The sequence below is a fragment of the Typopeltis vanoorti genome, chromosome 4 (assembly GCF_054136105.1).
Source record: "Typopeltis vanoorti isolate ZY-2024b chromosome 4, IOZ_Tvanoo_1.0, whole genome shotgun sequence".
Taxonomy (NCBI): Eukaryota; Metazoa; Arthropoda; class Arachnida; order Uropygi; family Thelyphonidae; genus Typopeltis; species Typopeltis vanoorti.
The window spans coordinates 73170759-73191071 of NC_143552.1; the positions used below are offsets into that span (position 1 = coordinate 73170759).

Sequence of the window (20313 nt, forward strand, 5' to 3'; positions counted from 1 at the left end):
GTCTCATCAGTTTCTTGTAGCATAATCCCATCAATATAATTGAAAATCTCATGATTGCCAGAGAGACACTTACCAACGTTGAATTGACAACCATAATTATTTGTCCACTGCTTCAGCTTATTCAAATAACTCTGAAAGTGCTGTATATCAGTAGCATTTCTGAATTGTTTGTATCATCGGCAAACAGTTGGACATCTTGTGTCTGATCCTAACCAATCATTAATATACAGATTGAATAATGTCCAAGGGCTGATCCCTGGGTACACCACTGGTTACCTTAAATCTGATAGACTCACACCCATCGTATACTACTTTCTGATACCTGTCTGTCAACCATCCACTTATCCAAGTCAGGAAGTTATATTCCAATCCCATATTCTCCAGTTTATGCAACAATTTTCGTGTGGTATCCTATCAAATGCTTTATTAGCAAAGCCCAACACTATCATAGTGTATCCATACCCTTTATCCAACAGCTGTAACATTGTTATAAAATATGAGCAAATGGATTGCTCCTGCATTATCTCCTATTAGTAAACCCATGCTGTTCCTTGCAAAATATAGTGTGTTTGTATACCCATTTCTGTCTGTAACTTCTTACAACTTCTCTAAAATCTTCAATACCACTCCAGAGATACTGATAGGTCGATAGAAACATCGGTTTTTCCATCACTATCATGCATTCTTTCCATTCCTGTGGGATCTTTCCTGAGCTAAGACTCAAAATATATGGACATGCCAAGGTCTAGCCAGTTCGGCCGAGCATTCCTTTAGCAAATCCATATCCAAGTTATGCAACAGCTCTCGAACCTCCTTCCCATGCACCTCTATCTCTTCATCCAATGGGGTAACACTGTGCACCATATTACATACACCTGGCTGACAGGTCTTAGTCCACCATCACAAGTTATTTGAACAATCCCATCTGCTTCTAAACGCAAAGATATTGTCCGCATTCACTAGTTATTTTTTCGCATTTTTTTTTCTTTTACTTGCAGCACAACGATAAATTATTTTGGGCTGCCTTTAGATTGCACAGACCATTTCTTTTCAGATTTAGCTTTGATTAGCTAATAATAGTATCAGTAATAATAATAATGATTATATAACAAAATATTCGTCTGAAATTATAGACAACTAATTAAAAATAAAAAATGTATCAATAAGTAAAAACCTCTCGAGAAAATCGATGTGTATAACGGCAACTTAATTCCGTCGTTATGTCGACTTTCTTCAAATTCCAAACATCATTGCAACCCCTCCTTTCAAATTCTGTTGGTTTTCAAAGTTTTGCATTTCGGTAAAGAGATTCAGACCCGGATATTGTGGAGATCAAAATGCATATTATTATGCAGTTAGGGATATGATAGCATTTCCGATTGTCCTGGCAATGCCTGTGGGTGCTAATCACTGAGAATCTTTGGCTTGTCTTGGTATTTCCAAACGCTAATGGGCTTCTTCAGCCTCAGATCTATGAAAGACAGAATATCCGAAAACCCAGATACAACTTTATAGTCTTTTATGTTTGTTCGTTTTTTAATTTGTTTCCTTACTTATTTACTCTATGATTCGATGTACATTAAATAGATATTAGTTTCCTAAAGACACGTTGCGTCAAAAGATAATTGAGACGAACGGGTCCTAAAAGGTTTTTGTGGTAAGCGAAAAGTTGTTAAAATCCTTTAAAACACTATAATGAAAGACATCATAAGGATCCCACAGAAATAGGCCTTTCATATCAAAGCAAGTATGCTTCGATACAAAGGTAACTCGTGGCGAAGATGGAAATCTCTGCATTCTGTTGCACACTTAGCTTCTCAATGTAACATTCATTTATATTTCTGCTCAATTAAGAAATATGATTTTTTTATTAAATGGACTCGAATACAATCGGATGGTTAAACTGCTTATTTAACAGAGAGAAAGTCTTGTGCACTCTTGCGGACTGTTATCAAATGCGGTCTTGGCCAGAAAATAGGCATTTGAAATCGGATTCGATGTTGATGTCGTAAGCCCAGCATAAGAAGGATATGAGATTTTTATATCTTTATTTTTCCGAAGAACCATCGGATGAGCTGACTGCAGTTAATTAAGTTATAATTTGACTGGTTGCGAAGAATGAGGTGGAAGCATTCGCTTTAAGACTGCATGTGGTCGACTGATTACACGACTTCCTCCTCCATCGAACTCTCACGCAACAACTCCGTGCAGTCTTCAACTCCTTCCCTTTGATCCCATTCACACTATCACTGTCGTCCGTTGCTTATTCGTCAGATAAGTCACCTCTTCACCGCGAGCGATCTTTTCCATAGAAACACACACACACACACACACACACACACATACGTGACAGTTGCATCACAATGCGTCTAGCGCTCAAAGTCGTTGTGACGTCACAAGGTGCCACTTTATGTTCGCGCCACTAATCACCACTCTCTGGGAAGCTAATAAACGAGCACTGTGTTTCAGCACGGGGTGAGAGATCCTGGGAAAGTTCCGCAGCCGCAGATATCACGGACCATACGGCCCTTCAGTCACGCACAACTGGCCCTCAGCAGGAGAAGACGCCGTCCAATCAGCGCAGTCTGCTCTCTCTTTTCCTGTGTTCCTGATGTCGACGACGCTGCCACTCACCGGGTCTACCTCACCGTGGGGCGGTCCCATCTTCCTAACAGGAAGTGTTTAGGCCGTCAGTCGTGGGAAAGCGACAGTCAGTAGGCCGTCGGCCGGGTCGAGTGTTGGTCGTGTGTCAGTCGACGTCCGGAGCTATAGTGAGCAAGGTATAGGCGTTTCCATTAACACGTGCTCTTTGCTGCCGCGGATTGCGGGACACTATGAAAAGACATCTCAGTGATATGGAGTCCGACTGTGATGACGTCTTTGTGGACGATTCTCCAAAAGAGTAAGTGAAGGAATTTCAATTAATGAGAATTTCTTTCAAATACATTTTTGAATCATGCTAAATACTGTTTTTAATTTTTGTTAAGTAAAATGCTTACGAACGTTTGTCTATTAGTGCAGTGATTTTTAACCTTTTCCATAATACGGCACACCTAGACTAATTATTAAAATTCTGCAGCACACTAAAAATATATTCTTTTCATTTTTTTGATGATCTGGCAAAAATAGGCTTAATTTTGATTGATTTACACACACAAGAAGAGGGAAGACCAGACACTAATAAATAAATGCGCAAATTACGCCATTATTTCTTTCAATTAATTTGTTTTCATAAATCTCGCGGTACACCGGTTGAAAATCGCTGTATTAGTGATGCACATGCCTTATGCGAAAAAACTTCTGTCCTTTCACCTAACAAAAATGGTTATGAAATAAAAATGGGAAAATATATTTTATAATGTGTATGTAAGAATTTAACTTAAGAGCTCCAGCATATTTATGCGGATGCATATAAATTTATTAAAGTTATTTTAAATAAGTGATGGATAGCAGCTGTTTTAATCCCTTGTTGTTGATGTCAGAATTACGCCACGTTTTTGGCACGTCTGTAATGGGACTTTTAAATGGAAGCTTTGCGATAACTAATGTAAACAAAGAATAGTCTTAGCTACTTCTGATTAAAAAACTTCTCAAACAGCAAATCAATATTCATACAAATTGCAAGCATTACCCCCCCCTCTCTCACACACACAACTTCTCCTTGAGCATACACACACACACACACTTGTGTGTGCTAAAGGAGAGGTAGGGTTATGTTGGCCTCATCGTACGAACATCACATACACTAATAATTCTGCAAGATTTGTGATTTTAATCCCTTGTTGTTGATGTCAGAATTACGCCACATTGAATATATATATATATCTGTCTTGTAATTTCTCCAAAAGTCTACAAATTCTACTCTATGGAACGAGAACGAAATCAAAATATCTACAATGTATGCAAAAAGTGTTGTTTTATTTCTTTTTTCTTCACACACACACACACACACACACACACACACGCTATTTAGGAGAATTTAAGTATTTTCCTTTGCACGCCTCTTTAGGACTCTTTTGTTGGATTCCTTAAAGCGTTCGGCTTACTTGAGCATTTGGGCCCTTTATATTGCAGGAGTTTCACAATATGTAACATGCTACTCTTACAGCGTACAATGTTCTGAAAGTACCAGTTGAGAATTGCACGCAGTTAAGATGGGCATATTCAATGAATGTTACTGGAAAAGTAACATTCATTGAATGTTACTTTTCCAGTAACTCAATCTGTTTAGGTCTTCAGTTATTTAATAATTACAAGATAAAATACAACACATGAGTAAATATGCCAGTGCTATCTGTTATCCTTAATCCCTGTATGTGTTATAACAGAGGGGTGAAGGATATTGAAAATAAAATATAAGCTAACGCCTCATTTAAATTTTTTTTTGTACTTATCGAATAAAAAGAAAGTACAGAAAAAAAATACAAGTTTTTTGAAATTCTAAACGGTAAACATTTCGTCACGTATTATGCTCATCTGATGTGCACTTGGTTGTCCAACAATCTAACAAGCATTCATTATGTTGTTACTCGTTACCTGCTTGGTATTTTTCTAAGGTGAGCGAGCTATCATTTTAGTGCTCCCAGCAAAACGAAGGGTCACGGCTTCGAGCGATTTCCTTGAAATCTCTTCTGTTCCAACTCCGAGTATACGGCGACGAGTGGCTTCAAGCCATGGCTAACGTGCTGACTGTTATGGCGAAACATCTCTTGTCACGGTGTCCGATGGCGAATCGTACAATCTCTCCTCCACGTCTGAACTAAATTATATTTATAAATTCATACTTCAAAGACCGCATTTTTCTTCGATTATGTATCCAGCTTGTTCTCACTGAAAGTATTTCTTTTACTTTGTGGATGGAAACCGGGGGGGGGGGGCTGTGATCATCATCCTAGATAAAAACATTCCATCAGATGAACATATAAAACAGTTTTTTTGCCTCATATTAGATTGTGTGTGTGTTTTCCTCAATAAATGGTTAGTGAAATAGCAATGTTACATTACTAATGAATCATTATTCAACCAGGTGGTTTCCCGTTGCCTTCCTTGTCCAATAATATTCTACAGTTTGTTTGCAGATGAAAAACTGGAGTTTCGGAGAAAAATCTCCACCTCTAGGTCTTTCCAAGCAACGGGCTTTGTCGAAACCAACTGAGCTACGATGGCTTTATCAGTGTTAATGTACTTCTGTTCTGTCACTTTATCATTTCTCCCTATTTGACTTCAGCTTTCTGTAGAAATATCGGTTTCCCTTATTTGCGTTTGGCTTTCTGACTTTTTTTTTTTTTTCAATTGACAGCACCATATGCGGTGTTAAGGTTTTAGACTATTTGCAAATCATTTTTTCCCTTCTGAATTTGTGTGAATCGGGAAAAAAATAATAAAACAATTAAGTGGCATTATTTTTTATCTAAAAACTTCAGCGATATTTGATTTTATTTTACTGCCACTAAATAATGCTTATGAAGTCAACTACGGCCTAGGTCCCTTGTGGCATCAACATTTTGCTTATTGCAGTGACATGAAAAAGGAGTTTTATTCCTAGAGTAGGATTTCAGACAAGGATTTCCGGCCTGTCTAACCACTGACGATCCTCGAACTTTTTAAGTCTTTAGTTTTTTTTTTTGTTTTTTTTTTTCAGATTTGCATAATCATATGCTGAAGAAAACTTCACTTTCACCAAACAGAAAAGGTCAAATGATGTTCTTACTTGAGCAACGATCAATAAGTAAATCCAAGGTTCAGTGATAGTCCTTTTGAGAAAAACGACTTTCGTTCATTTTATAACTGAATGTATTTACTTCATTCGGTTTGTATTATTGTTATTATTACTATCATCATCATATCTGGACAACTCTCGGTTAGAAGAAAACTGGAATGAAAGCGAATGAATTCTACAACTAGATGGAAGATGAGGAAAAAATCTTCCGAAGTTTCTGAACATGACATGATGTTCCTGTTTGGTCCTGTATAACTAGATATCTTATGCATCACCTTTAACTAATCTTCCTTAAGATTGTTTTTAAATCGACATTATAACTCGTAAGCATAAGTTAGCTGAGCAATGAAGATTCCAGGTCAGAAGATAAATTATGAAGAGAGATTTTTTCTTTTTTCTAAGAAATGTCGTTTTCTGAGAAAGACTGCCTTAACGAAAAGCCAGCACACCGGAAAGATACTCTTTTATTAGACTATTTCGCATTTTTGGGTCTTGTTGTCCACCATCTGCTTTGCAGTACTAATCTACATGGAATTTTAATCGCTTGTTTATCATACATCATTTTACAATGTTATTTAGTTTTTTTATTCTACTACAATCAATTTAAAAATATTATACAGGTTTAAAATATTACTCAGTATCAGTTACTTTAACGTAGTTTATTTTACTTTACATTTTATTTCGTTAGTTTATTTTATTTCATTTCCCTAACTACAATCTCTGACTGGATCTCTTCCATTATCCTTTCATATATTATCAATGATTCAGCCACGAATCCTCATGAATACTTAGCTATAACATATCTGTTTGAAAGTTGCCTTAAGGAAAATTATTCAAAAGGATGTTCGATGAAATATTCAGTTTATTGTATCGATGTACTATGAGGAAATAATAATGCTAAGGCAAAGATCACAGAATAGTAAAATTATGAAATGAAATATCTGTAGCCAAACCTGCCAGGTTTATTCTCATAAAATAAAATGCGTGAAATAAAATATCATAAAATAGAATGCTGTTATTAGCTAAGTTCCTAATTTTACTTGAAACAGCTGGAGAAATTCAAATGAAGAAACTACATGAAGACAGCAAAGTATGTGCGTGATTTTTTTAGAAGCTGAACAAAACAATATTGTTATGCAGATGAGAAAACAAGATACTACCCCGTAACTTCATAAAAGAAGACTGCTTTTAATATTTATTTTCCTAACCTATTTGTTATAAATACCCGTGAAAGGCTGATAGCCTATAGCATATTACTGTTACTCTCATGGATGAGCTGAGAATTCACAAAATGAACTCAAACAATGAAATTTTTAGTCCACTTCATGCATTGAGTAAGCATAGCAGTAGTCTCGTGCTAGGTGATGAAATTCATCTCCCACTCATCTTACGCGCAAAAGGTTTCCAATCAGGCCAAAGATAGGCAGCTGACTGGAAAGGTTTTTAAGTAGTAAAAGGCGCGTCGTAGCTATAGAAAAATGCACGCAATTTGTAGAGATAGTCCCGATGAAATTTCGGTGGAAACTGAAAAAAAAAAAAGTTCTTCTATAGCTTGAAAAATCAGATTGATCATTCATAATTTTTTGAAACGTACAGTGATGTATAATACGGGGGGGGGGAAAAGGAAGGAGGTAACGAAAGTTTGTAGAGGGAGACCAAATCGTAATTACGCTTCTGGCAAGTATGACGAAGCAACCCATTAGCCACATGTATTATCTGTTAATTGGGTGTATTCTTCCGCCAGTTTTCCTGTTTTACAGTAGCAAACAAGCCACCAGTAGTTTCCGGGAGGAAAACGCCCTACGAGATTCGAAATGAGATAAGCTTAATGCTAAAAGAAATAAGAATAAGCTAATATTAACCCAAGCCACTAAATCAATGAAATACTAGTAGCATTGACAACTAACATTTTCGCAGTTGAACTCTGAATTATAGCAAACGAACCCAAGTCCTTTCTTTGTATTTGTTAATCATGTTGAGTAATTTCATATGTAGTTTAACACATGCTGAAAAAAAAAAAAAAAAGAAAAAAAAAAGACGCTTAAAACTATCTTCGGGAAGCAATAAAGCTTTTTCTTATTTTGAAACATGCATCCACATATATGAAAACTGATATAATTATTAATGAGAACACGAAGTATCTTGCGATAAATCTCTCTCTCTCTCTCTTTCTCTTCCCCTTTTTCTAAAGGGTATTATATGCAGTAGACACGCTAGTATATAAGAACTAGGCAGTAAAAGATATTCATAGGATGTAAATCGAAGATAAAAGATGACACTGCCAATTGGAGTATTAAAGATGACCTTTTCCAGAGACGTGCCCGTAATCAGTTCCCAGGAGCTCCGATAACTGTACAGCACGCCAAGAGGGTTTCACATTTTCAAACAGCTGTTAAAAAGATGCGATGCTTATCGGTATGAAAAAGAGAAGAGGCGCTAAGTCCAACGTGGAAAGCAGCATATTTTATTTGCCATCTGCACGTATGAGTGGGGGGGGGGGATGAGAAAACGAGGAGGGACTGTTAGTTATTAAATAAAACAGTTGGATAACGCTTGATAAGGTCCCTTACCAACTAAGTAAGTCAAAGATTTCACTGTCTGAAACAGATGTGTTGGGCCATTGGTTTCATAACACGTTGGTGTGCCTTCACCACGAGTTGCTACGATATTGCACTATTTAACGAAATAACATGAAACAAATAAGATCTTCGCATTGACGAATTTGCGTTGGTCACCTTTACGAGTTCGTTTGGAATATAAACAGGCATGACTTGAGTGAAAGAAAAAGTTAAAGAAATTTTTGAAAAGAAAGTTCTCTGCGGTCATAGATATTACTAACAATTCACGAAGTTCATTTTCATCTCTTCTCAACCCCACCCACAACGAATTTCGGGGTTTTCGATCTCCCTGGCTTAGTCCATGGTTTGATCTTATGCAACAACATGTCCACTTCAAACCGTAACAGTAATAAAATATACTTTCTTGATTTATTCAGAATACTTCGCCTTAACAATGTACTAGGGACTGATGCGGATCCGAAGCTACAGTTCGGACTGATATCAAAGGATTACAAGCAAAATAGACGGACAAGAAAGTGTTGAGCAATGTACACACAAGGAATTTCAGTTTTCAATTAAACTTTATGCTAGGGAAGAAAATTATTCCTGAAAGTAGCTTATTTTATCAGTAAAAGAAGCTGCGGTTTTCTATTGTAATTCGACCCGACAGAGGGAGCCGGATGGAAACATTTAAGTGGGGTATAACAGTAGTCCACAAGGAACGCCTGGTGTGTGTAAAAAAGGAATAAGCCCGCGGCAATACCAGTCTTAGATCATTTTTATGAAGGCTTTGACACTGATAAATATACTCTACAATTGGTTGACAGTGAGTGGCAGCCAAAAGTCAACAATATGGGTGCGGAAAGGGCATTCTGTAAACAAGTGTATGTATATATGTGTGGGTATATATATATATATGCATAAGTTTCTTTAGGAAAAAATGAAACGCTTATTTTCCGTGTCGTATCACATTCCTTTTCTGTTCTGTTTTATTAAAAAAACTCTTGGTGGTTTGAATTTCTGTGTACTTTTGTCTACTTCTGTATTTCTATATCTGAGTTGGAAATGAAAGAGTTCTCAAGCATATCGATCACATGTTCTTACCTATTCCCGAATATTAAATATTGACTGATAGAATGTGAGTAATGCTTTGCTTTATTAAAATATTATCATCTGCCAGCAAAGATTATTCATTTTCTTATGAATAATCACATATTCCCCCTATGAACAATACATCATCTTGGTAATGAGGACTGCTAGAGCTGCATTTACTTCAGCTCTGGCAGTAAATGCAAATATTTAGATATTTGCTGCTTATTTGTCTTTTATTTTGAATTTAGGCAGTTGCCTATTTTTGTCTATGTATGAATACAGCATTGAGGATTGTTTACTCTCTATAACTATTATAATGCGGAGTAACTTTCAATTAGTCATACATTTTTCCCTTTTATTTCTCAGTGCATTACACTATAATAATTTATATAGTTTTTATCTCTCTCTATTATATCTCTCGGTATAATTAAAAGATTACTTTTATTTTCTCCTACGGAAGTGACGTAATATTCTACACAACACAATCAAATCAGTATCCACTTGGATGCACATCGACTCGATTCTTGCATTTCTCCCCTCCCCCCCTTCTCTCAGGTCATTTTTAGCTATATTGCTAAAAACACATTCTGTAACCAGTGTGGTGTGTGTGTGTGTGCGTGCGTGAGAGAGATGCATTAGCAATAATGATTTTACTGATGAATTTTGTCTTAATTTTATTATGATACATTATCTATTATGATACAATTTAATCTTATTATGATACATTAAAGAATTGTTATACATGTATAAAGTTAAGACTCTTTTACAAATGGAAGTAGTAATCGTAGAAACGAGAGAATAACTGCTTATGTGCAATGCAAATTATTTCACTGACAAAAGTCAAAATGGCTCCACTTAAGAGTGGCGAAATTACAGTTGGAATTGCAGTTCCGTCATGGCACAATTAGTTTGCCAGTATTATTTAATTTATGTTAATAACTTAATCAGCTTCCTTTCGGATGCAGTTGCTATTAATATGCTGATGACACAACAGCTATATCCACTCAGTGACTCACAGATTACTAGTTCCCATAACGCCTGCAGCTTGAATTTCATTTATTAGTTCTTCTGATAATTTCATTCGTCTCAACATTAACGAGAAGGGCTATTGCGTTTGGTGCCATGTTCAGAACTGTTTGAAGGCTTCATCGCTTGGTTTTCCACAACACATCAAATTGAATGAACTCTAAAATGTTACTACTACAAAAACTCACGACTCAACATCAGTATATTTTATAAACTGCAATACATACTGTCTTGCCAAAATTATTTTGACACCCGAGTGTTTACAAACTTCAACATACTGTTGGCTTCTCTTTGGCTGAATCTCCCGAGTTGATGACTCCTTAAGCAACGTTGTAACTCCTCCCACCCCCACCCCCAGTGTAATGTTCAAATAGGTACTCTGTGCTCAGTCTAACTTTCACAGTCCCATTTCCTCACATCATGCAGCCACAGCTCCTTGTCGTGTGTTATCATCCATTATTATATTCCTATTCAACGGAATCATTTCGAAAGAGCCACCATAGCGTGGACAGTTCTAAACCAAAAGAATTCCTTCCGAAATGATAACACCATCGTACACTTAGTCCAGATTGAATGACACACACATTTGAGAAATAAAGTTCTTTCTGAAAGCCACTCTGCTCAACACCCGATTTCATTTGAAGAGTGTGCATCACGATTCTTCACTTGATGCCACTGTTGTTTAACAGTCTACTGTCGAATGACGACAACACACACAAGTCGAACCCGAGCATTGTTTCTAGTGGTAGTGTTTTGTACACAGCAATCCATCCATGGAAATCAAGCTATGAATTTTCTTACGCAATGTTCTGGAATAAACCTTTACGGCTACGAACAGTCTTAAATCCTAATTGTCATTAATGGATAACCCTTTACAGCATCCCCATCTCTTTCTGTCAATTTATGTAGCCTTTCTGACTATTTCTTTGGTTTCTTTTGACCATCGTGCTTCCATCTGTTAAAGACATTAGCTATAGTTGAACTCGGATGTTTTTAATTATGCTGCAATCGCACCAAATGATCAACGACTATATGGAAGACTCTGATAACACCTCAGTGTAAATTGCAGATTATAGATTAAGTATTCTAAATATCGCGGTAAGTTCGAGTCACTGGGCATGTCTTATCTTGCCTTATATATTATATCAGAACTATCTGCCAAAGATGTACACGAAAAAAAAAATAACAATGTTCGTAACAACTGTAGTACACATAATATTATATTTTGATGTTCTAGAATTAATGCAATAATAAGTTTAAAGTTAAGAACTCTGGACACGATTTTTACTTTACGAAAACGGATTTTCTGGAATATGTCCAGCAGAACTTACAACAGAGCTTCCCGCAACTTAACTCTAACCGCTTACTCTTTCCAATTAACGACTATATGACAACAGAATCACTGCGGCATAATTAAAAACTTAACATAATCCGAAATCATAATGTTAAACTAGGATTATTATTAGTTTCACTTCATAATCCATTGTTATCTTTGCTACAAAGTGTAATAATAATAATAATAATAATAATAATAACGTATATTTGCTGAAAAGAAAATCAAAAATTTGTGTTGTCATTTCAGCTCTGCTGCCTCGGAGAGCGACACCTGCCAAATGGTGAATCGGAAGCGAAGACGAGGGGTAATTATCAACATTTTATCCTGTATTTAGTAAATCGTAAATACTTAAAAATTAAATTTTTGATGTAATATTATAGAGTTATGCCTTAGTCAAATTTTAAGAAAAGAATTTAAACAGTAGGAACGTGTTCAGAATTGTTTGAAGAAATGGGGAGGCACCAATCTGAACAAAGAATTGGGCCGGGAGAGGAGGATATGAAAACCCAACTGATGGAATAATCAAGAACTCTCTATTATTTTTACAACGCTGATCATATCATTAACCTTTTCTAAATATCTAATTTATAATGCTATTGAAAGATAATGGACCAATCCAAGGAAAAATTTGAGAAACTTCCAAGTGGCTGAGTTTCGTTGTATATCATTTGTATAAGAAAGATCTTGGTCTGTAAAAAGAAAAACTAATTAGATCGCTAATACTTTAGCCAAGAAAGATAAACAGATTTAATAATAAACCATCACACAAAAGCGATTGAGAGAATCAACAATTGAGAGAATAATTGTTTGATGGATTGCCCAAAATAAATTTATAAATAAAAATGGCGAAAGAATTGTAGACGTTTGGGATGGATACAATAACACTATGCAGAACCTAAAAAGAAAGAGAATAAAAGGAACTTGCAAAGTACGTATGTGCGAAATGGATAATGACCTACCTCCCAGCTGGATAACATTTCACAAGCAATGAAATAAAATCAATCGTCTGTCGAGGAATTTGCTGGAAAGCCGGTCATATTTAACGACAGAGCTATTAAAGAACTTGTGGAATGATGGGACAAATGACTCACCAAGTATGGAGATGATGCAGAAAAATAATTTTCAGGATCCTTTTTATTTGTGTATATTCTAAAAAGGCTTCTAAAATACGAGGGGCCGGGGGGGGGGGGTCAGGAATGTTCTGATAACACGCAGAACAAAAATTATTTTTATATCTTCTTATATATCCTAAAAGAAAAAGAACAAATTATTACGATTTCATGAAGCATGGGGGGAGGATTTCAAGATGTGTTCTTTTATTATATCGTGTGATTATATTTGCTTTAATTTTTGTGTTTTGAGTGTTTATCAGAACTTTCCACCCCCTTTTCCCTTTTCCATCGTAACAGATGACAAATAAACGATATTAGCAAAGACTATTTTTTCCATTTTCACTGCACACCTAGATTGGGGGAGAGAGAATCAACAATTGAGACGGAGAAGACGTTATTTTAGAATTACGGCAGAAGCAACTAGCGCTATGAAACCAGTTGGTGTGTTTTGTGGAAGGAAACTAGCCCGGAAACCGTAATTTCCAGGAGGAAAACCTATACCCCTTCCGTACGAGATCGCCTAACTCATCATCAGTAGAAAACGTATATAAATATTCTTCCTTGGCGAGATTCGAACCCAGGGTTTTCCTAACAAAGAACATCGGTGATACCGAGTGAAAAGATACTGAAACTGTGATTTCGACGGTGTCTTTTAGAGAAGATGGTCAAGTTGGAACAATATGGTGAAACTGAGAGGAATCTTTTCAGAGAGAGAGAGAGAGAGAGAGAGAGAGTTATTATATATTGGCGAATATTATCACCAGCCTGGTGATAATATTCGCAGTATTGCTAATGGAAAGCTGGTGCTTTTCGTATTTCCGCCACCTCCAAAAAAGAGAGACTAAAAACAGTGCGGTAGTTACAAAGATATTAGCTTAGCAAGTTCATGAGGTGCTACTACTGAAAGGCTTCCGAACTGGCCACAGAGGCGCGTACGGCTGACAATAGGAATTTCTGCTACTAAGTATATATTATACAGAGTGAGTTTCCATGAAAATACGAGTAAATGCTCATTTGTTTACTGTATTCTTCAGTTTTTGAAATGAACGCTACGAAAGAACAAAAAGTTCTTTCGTAGCTTTCTTAAGTTCTTTCAAAAGTTCTTTCAAACAAAAAGTTCTTTCAAAAGTTCCCCGAAGCAGTTTAATTGAGTTTAAAACAAAACTGATGGCTGTGATCCAGCACCTTCCGTACTCACCAGAGCCAGTTTCCTGTAACATTTTTTTTTTTTTAATTCTTCCAGATATGAAATTACAGTTCAAAAGAAAAAGATCTGGGGACGGTATCAGAGATCCAGACAAATCGGATGTGCCGAAAGCCATCTCAAAGGAAGACTACCAGCAGTATTTCGATCAGTAGTCGGAACTCTAGACTCAGTATTCGGAGATTAATTTGAAGAGAGCAATAACTATCTGAATATCAGCCGCTCCGAACCTTTGAGTGACATCTTATATTAGCTATCGTCTTCGGAGGTCTTAAGAAAAGTTCTAAACTATGTTTTAAATAAGCATGAGAAAAACAGAGTGAGCGAGTAAATATATCTCGAAAAACTGTGACAGCATTCCGAAAAGGCATCACGATACAGATAGGCATGAGGGAAAAGGATACATTGAATTTAGTAAATGCTCCCAACAGTTTAAAAAGCTTTAAAATAAAAGTAGTTCATTTAGTTTCATATGGTTTGAAGGCTTCAGTGGACAAAACGTTTAAAATATCCGAAGAATACTCTTCATACTGGGTAAAAAAATCAGTATTATCGAACTTAACATCTCCTAGCGCACATAATATTCTTCTTGTCAGTTTTGGAAGTGCTTCTACCTGCGGTTGTGAAATTTCGTTCACACCAGACAGCTTCCAAGCAATCTAAAAGTAGTTTAGATTGTTTTTGAAATTCCAGATCGAGTAAGTAGTGATACCCTGAACTATAAGTACAACGTAGTTTTATTTCTAGACCTCACAGTGAGTCTAGAAAGGTGGAACTATTTAATCATCTACCTTTGCTCGTCAGCAAAGTGAAACACAAAATCGAAAACAACCGTTTGTGGTAGCTTTATGTTTAGGAGGACCGAAAAAGCCAAGGCTTGAAATAGTTGCTGGATGGGATACACCATGCCAAAGGAAGCGGAGAAAACAGAAACTATTTTGGATGGATAGTATTTGGAAAGTAATATGGAATTACTTGTAAGATCTCGACAAAAAAATGAAATTCGTTCACTTCAAGTAGTCTGGTGAATACGAATGCGGGAAGTGAATACGTTAACCTAAATGCCTAATTGAAAAGATGCTTTGTGTGAATGAAGAAAGTATTATTTCATACAGTTTCACTTAAATCGTGACTGCCAAATTCCAGATTCATGTCACTTCACACCCGGCAATCACTGTAAAGATAATGCACCGCTGATTACTTTCCATTTATTTTCCGATCTCTCTGTTAATACATAGCGCGTTTTGCATGGTAGAAAAAGATTAAGTGCATTGTCAACCACTGTACAGCAGTGGTTGACCACCACGTTAACCACGGTCTAATGCCACTTACAGCAGTGAATCGAAGATTCGTTATGAATTAATTTTGTGCGGATGGCGATGTAATAAACTAGATAGTCCCATTTAAGAATATAAACAACAAAACTTTGGTATTGAAGTTTCGAATATTTTTCAAAAATCCAAAATCTTCGCTTTGTAAGTTGTATTAGGAATTATTCCGACTGTTTATTCAGATCGTCTATTTTAAAGACGACCAAAAATCTAGATTTCACTAAGCAATTTCCTGCGAATTATATAGAGTGATATCACTACTTTCTTCATTCCATATAACACGCTTTTAACTATGTTGAAGTTTCTGGGAAAAAATCCAAGTAGAAAAAGAAACAAACATCAGTTACTACAATAGTTAGAGAAATCTGAATCCAGTTTAGTAGTTAACCTTCCAGTACTGCATTTCTTCTTTGGTGTGTCGTGTTTGCTTATTAAGTTAGATTTTGATGAATTTGTGAGTATTGACACATGATAAAGCTCAGAACAATGATTTCTATTTTTTATTTCATATTTAGATAATTGAAAAAAGAAGGAGGGATCGTATTAATAGCTCTCTATCAGAATTGAGAAGGCTGGTCCCTGCTGCATTCGAAAAACAAGTAAGTAATGTTTTGTTTCTGTGGTTTAAGTAAAAGATTTAAAGGGAGAGGTTAGTGAGGAAATCGTGATAGAATAACATTTGCGTTTACAATCGCATTAGGACTTAATAATAATATGTGGATAGCAACCGTACGATGCGAGTGTGAGTCTGTACGCAAAGTGTGTTTTCGGCAGATGGACAGCTAAAAGAATGATCGTTGGATCAATTTTAAAACAGTCGCTTTTCAAAATGAGTTTAGCGAGTCAATCTCACATGGAGATCACATAGATTTCCTTTTTCCAGTTAAACAGACCGGTGAATACACGCAATCATCCAACACAATACTCTCTCCTCCTGGCTTTAGCTGCTTACGAGTATATCGTGCGTGAATGTAAATCCCAAATTCAACCGCCAGTTTGCGGATTAGAAAAGTGGAATACAGCTGTTTCGAAAGTGATTGAAAGCATACGAAAAACACAAACTTTTGACATGAGTTGCCTTAGCATTGCACTGATTTTGTGCGCAGTGCCACGCAATCCATGCGGAAGGCTTGCATTCGAGTAAGCTATAATTTTCTAAAGTTTTATCGCGACAATAACCATGTTTATTTAGTTTAATGCTGATCTGACGCGGGAAAAGTTGCAAATCTATTGCAGAGTCTAATATAGTACTATTTCAAGCCTTTTAGGGCTCTATGGTCGCACACAAGGCAGGCAGCAAAATCGTATAAGACCTGAACTTCATCGAACATCTATGTCACGGCTGGATTCGACTTCATTGCTTGGGAAAGCGTTGAAACGCTACAATGTTTAGTAACTGTAAATTGAAATATGTAATTTTCCATACTGTGGTTAAAGTCACTGTGTAATAAAAATACATTTTCCTGCTGTTGACAAACGGTGTTTTTAGAATTACGCCGAAGCCACTAAAGTTATGAGGCGAGCTGCTGGACAGAAATTTATTCAATTAATCGCAACAAACGTGATATCTTGTTGCTCGTCAGTTTATCCATAGTATTTTAAAGTGACTTTGCGACATTGTTTATATGCCAGCACTGCCCACAATATGACATGGCTTGTGCTGTATCATAAATAAAAACCTTCTGACTGAAATATTATTATAGTCTTCGCATTCGGCATACATATGTGTGTGTGTGTGTGTCAGTTTTGCCGTTTACAGCAAGTTAGTTTTAAAATAAAAACATATCTGTCGAATTTTCTCTTGGATTGTCACGATGATAGGGAGATAAGCACGAAGACTCGTTCGTGAACCTACCGTAACTCTGCCCACCGCGCATATTTCTACTGATCGCGCCGTCAAAATATCTTCGAGATCATATTAACATTTGATTCGAGAAGCCAATGCTTTAAATGTCAGAGATTTTTATTTTTTTAAATGATGATCCGTAGCAATATAGCAGAACGAAATTAATGGAAGATTTCTCTTTTTTTTGCAAATAATGCAAAAATTTGCTGAACATATTTGGCTGAGTGATCAGTAGGCTGGGGTTCGAATCCAGCCGTGAGTATGGTCAATATTATCGCCTGGTGTGAGACCCACTACCTTGCTCATTGGAAGCCTGAAGTGACTTGAAAAAAGTTCCTTGTTCGGTAGAGTTTTCGGATTATGTAAACAAAATAAATAAAGAAATAAAATAAATAAAGAAAAAAAAACCTAGCTTATCCACTGTACTAATTTACTATAGATTCACTAAAGCCTTGAGCGGGTGGGAGACAAACACATGCAAATATTTTGCATTTCTTTTAGTAATGAATAATAATAATAATAATAGCAATAACAACAGAACTCTTGCATGCTTTATTTTTTACCGCGTTGTGGCATTTGTTCAAAATTTGTTTGAACAAAAATCAGAATCTACATGTAGTTAATCAGAATTAGTTACTCTGCAATCAAATAATCCTAATTTGTAAAATATAGCTCTCAGTTAAGAAATAAGTAAATAAATAAAATAAAATAAAGCACAAATCAAAGTCCGTGGGATGATATTTGGAGGAAAAATGAAAACTATTAGGAAGACTTGGAATGTATGCGTTACTTTATTTACAAACTTTTTTTTTCTCCAGCATCTGATCAGGAACGATGTCTTAATTGCCCGAAATTTTACTGATAACCATTGGCCAACAGGAGCGTGGGAAAAACGAACGAACAGACTTGGAAATGAAAGGATACTATACGCTGCTTTTAACGGTCCTGTGGTGGGGTAGATAGTGTTAAATTGTCTGCGATGGTTACAAGAGACATGATTAGGATATGGGGAAAGAGGGGAGAGGCTGGTGATCTTGAATGACCTTTACTCCTATCGCAGTTCGTAAAGCGACTAATGAATAAGATCTGAGAAGAAAAACAGAACAGTTTTACTTTTCTTCGCAGATCTTCTGTGACGTTCGCATGGGAATGAAAAAGTTGTGTAACCAACTTTAAGCGTAATTAGGAGATGAACAGAGCATGTAACTTACTTGTCATGTTGCTCGAAAACAGAACAAATAAAATTCATCGGGTTAAAAAAAAATTTGAAATGCATTTCATGCATCCATGACAGTGCAGCAGATTGCTTTGATTTAGAATATTACTGCTTTTTATGACTATTCCACCAATCATTGGGTTGGAAGAAAAACACAGCCCAGGTGCTTCAATTTATTTAAAGTAATTACACCTTTCATTAGCAATTATTTATTATTAATAATGTACAAATTGTAGAATTTTTTTGAGAATGAATTTTAATTATTTTCTTTTTTATATCTTTAGGGTTCAGCAAAACTAGAGAAAGCAGAAATCCTTCAGATGACAGTGGATCACTTGAAAGGTCTTCATCTGAAAGGTAAATTGAATATGTTTGGAACTGACTCTTCTGATTGGATGTCATAAGCGTCATCCAATCAGAAGCATCAGTGTGCGTATGTTAATATCATGAAGTCAAGGATACTACTAAAAATAACATCTTGATTAGCTAGCTGGAACCAAATGATTTATAACGGTATCAGTTCTAAGGCATATTTGAAAAAATATGACAAAAAATGAATAACTGAAGCGTATCAAACCATAATTAAAAGTTTTATTAAATTATGAAATGGCAGTCTCGATGGCTAAATATAAATAACTGGTTGCGTCTGCTTCTATTTAGGCCTAAGATCTGCCCTTAAGCCTGAATGTATTAAAATCAGATGTTGCAATAATTGCTTTAAGGTTTAAAACTGCAAACGCTGGGATTTTTTAAATATTGAAAACAAAAAAAAGGTTTGTAAGGTAAAATATGGTTTCAATTGTTTACTGGTTCCAAACTAGGTAATCGTGGTATACTTTAGTATATTTTATATTTTGTAATGATAAATTCTCTTACAAAAACTGGTGATTGCACGCCTATAGTTTTGTAATAATAATAATAGTAATCATTAATTCGAATAACAGGAGATAAAGCGGAGTTGTGGCATTAAGTGCTAACTTTTGGTCCACCATTTTTTCTGTTTCGCCCTCCTCTTGTTCCGAAATGGTGGTGAAGGGCGTGAGCATGAAAACGTCGCTGGTCTCAGTGGGGAAACATACTTGCACTTATCGAGTAACAGCGAGTTTCGCTAATTGCCCACTTTGAACCTCCCCCAGTGAAAAGGTAGACAAAACAATGGGACGCCTGCTGGTCATTTACCTGGCCATAAATTCTATGTGGGTGGCTGCATGTAGGACAAACGCCTATTCACACAGTTGGCATTCAAGCTCTGCCAAAAGAAGAATATTCTTTTAAGTTTCCTTGTGTTAGAAAGAGTGGAACGTTAAGTGGACAGTTTAAGTGTTAACCCCTCTCTTCCTCCCTCTCCCCATATGCTCACACTTGCATCGGAATGTCAGATTTCCGATTTAAACAACAAAATTGTATCTCAGGTTTTTCCAAAAAGTTATCTTTAAAATAAAAGGTGCTGCTCTTTTAGTTGTGTGTGGGGAGTGAAGGTCAGAGAAAGGTTGATATGTTGTGACTGTTTGGGATATCTAGAAAAAAGTGACGATATTTTCTCCTGGAAAAACTGGCGTTGTTCACATAAGAACATAAACTGTAACGCGTTTTAAAAATCACAAATATCGTTAAGAATAAGTTCAAAAAAGAAAAAAAAAAGAAAAGAAAAAAAAAGTTGTTGAATGTGAAAAAAAAAAAAAAAGAATGATTAAAGCTCGACAAATTATCCAAAACCTTACTAGCCATGCAAAAAATTTACTCATCCAAACCCCTCAATTTTTAAATGATATGTATAAGTCAATGGGAGTTCCACGAATCATTAATAGTACTGTACCGCGGTCGAAGAAATAGTTTTTTTTCTTGTTGTTTTGTTTTGTTCTGTCTGAACCTA

General features: G+C 36.0%; 1 protein-coding gene across 3 annotated transcripts in view; it reads left to right on the forward strand.

The window, feature by feature from the left end:
• Hey (Hairy/E(spl)-related with YRPW motif) overlaps nt 1–20313 on the forward strand; it is a 139728-nt gene that overhangs the window by 113057 nt on the left and 6358 nt on the right. For 2 of the 3 annotated variants that reach the window (XM_090391277.1, XM_090391278.1), the window contains 3 exons: nt 11978–12035; nt 15894–15977; nt 18725–18797. In XM_090391277.1, coding sequence (XP_090247403.1) covers nt 12009–12035; nt 15894–15977; nt 18725–18797 — 184 coding nt within the window. In that variant the 5' untranslated portion in view covers nt 11978–12008. Of the gene's footprint in view, nt 1–2414; nt 2903–11977; nt 12036–15893; nt 15978–18724; nt 18798–20313 lie in introns of those variants that run through there. The other variant, XM_090391276.1, reaches the window with a different exon arrangement.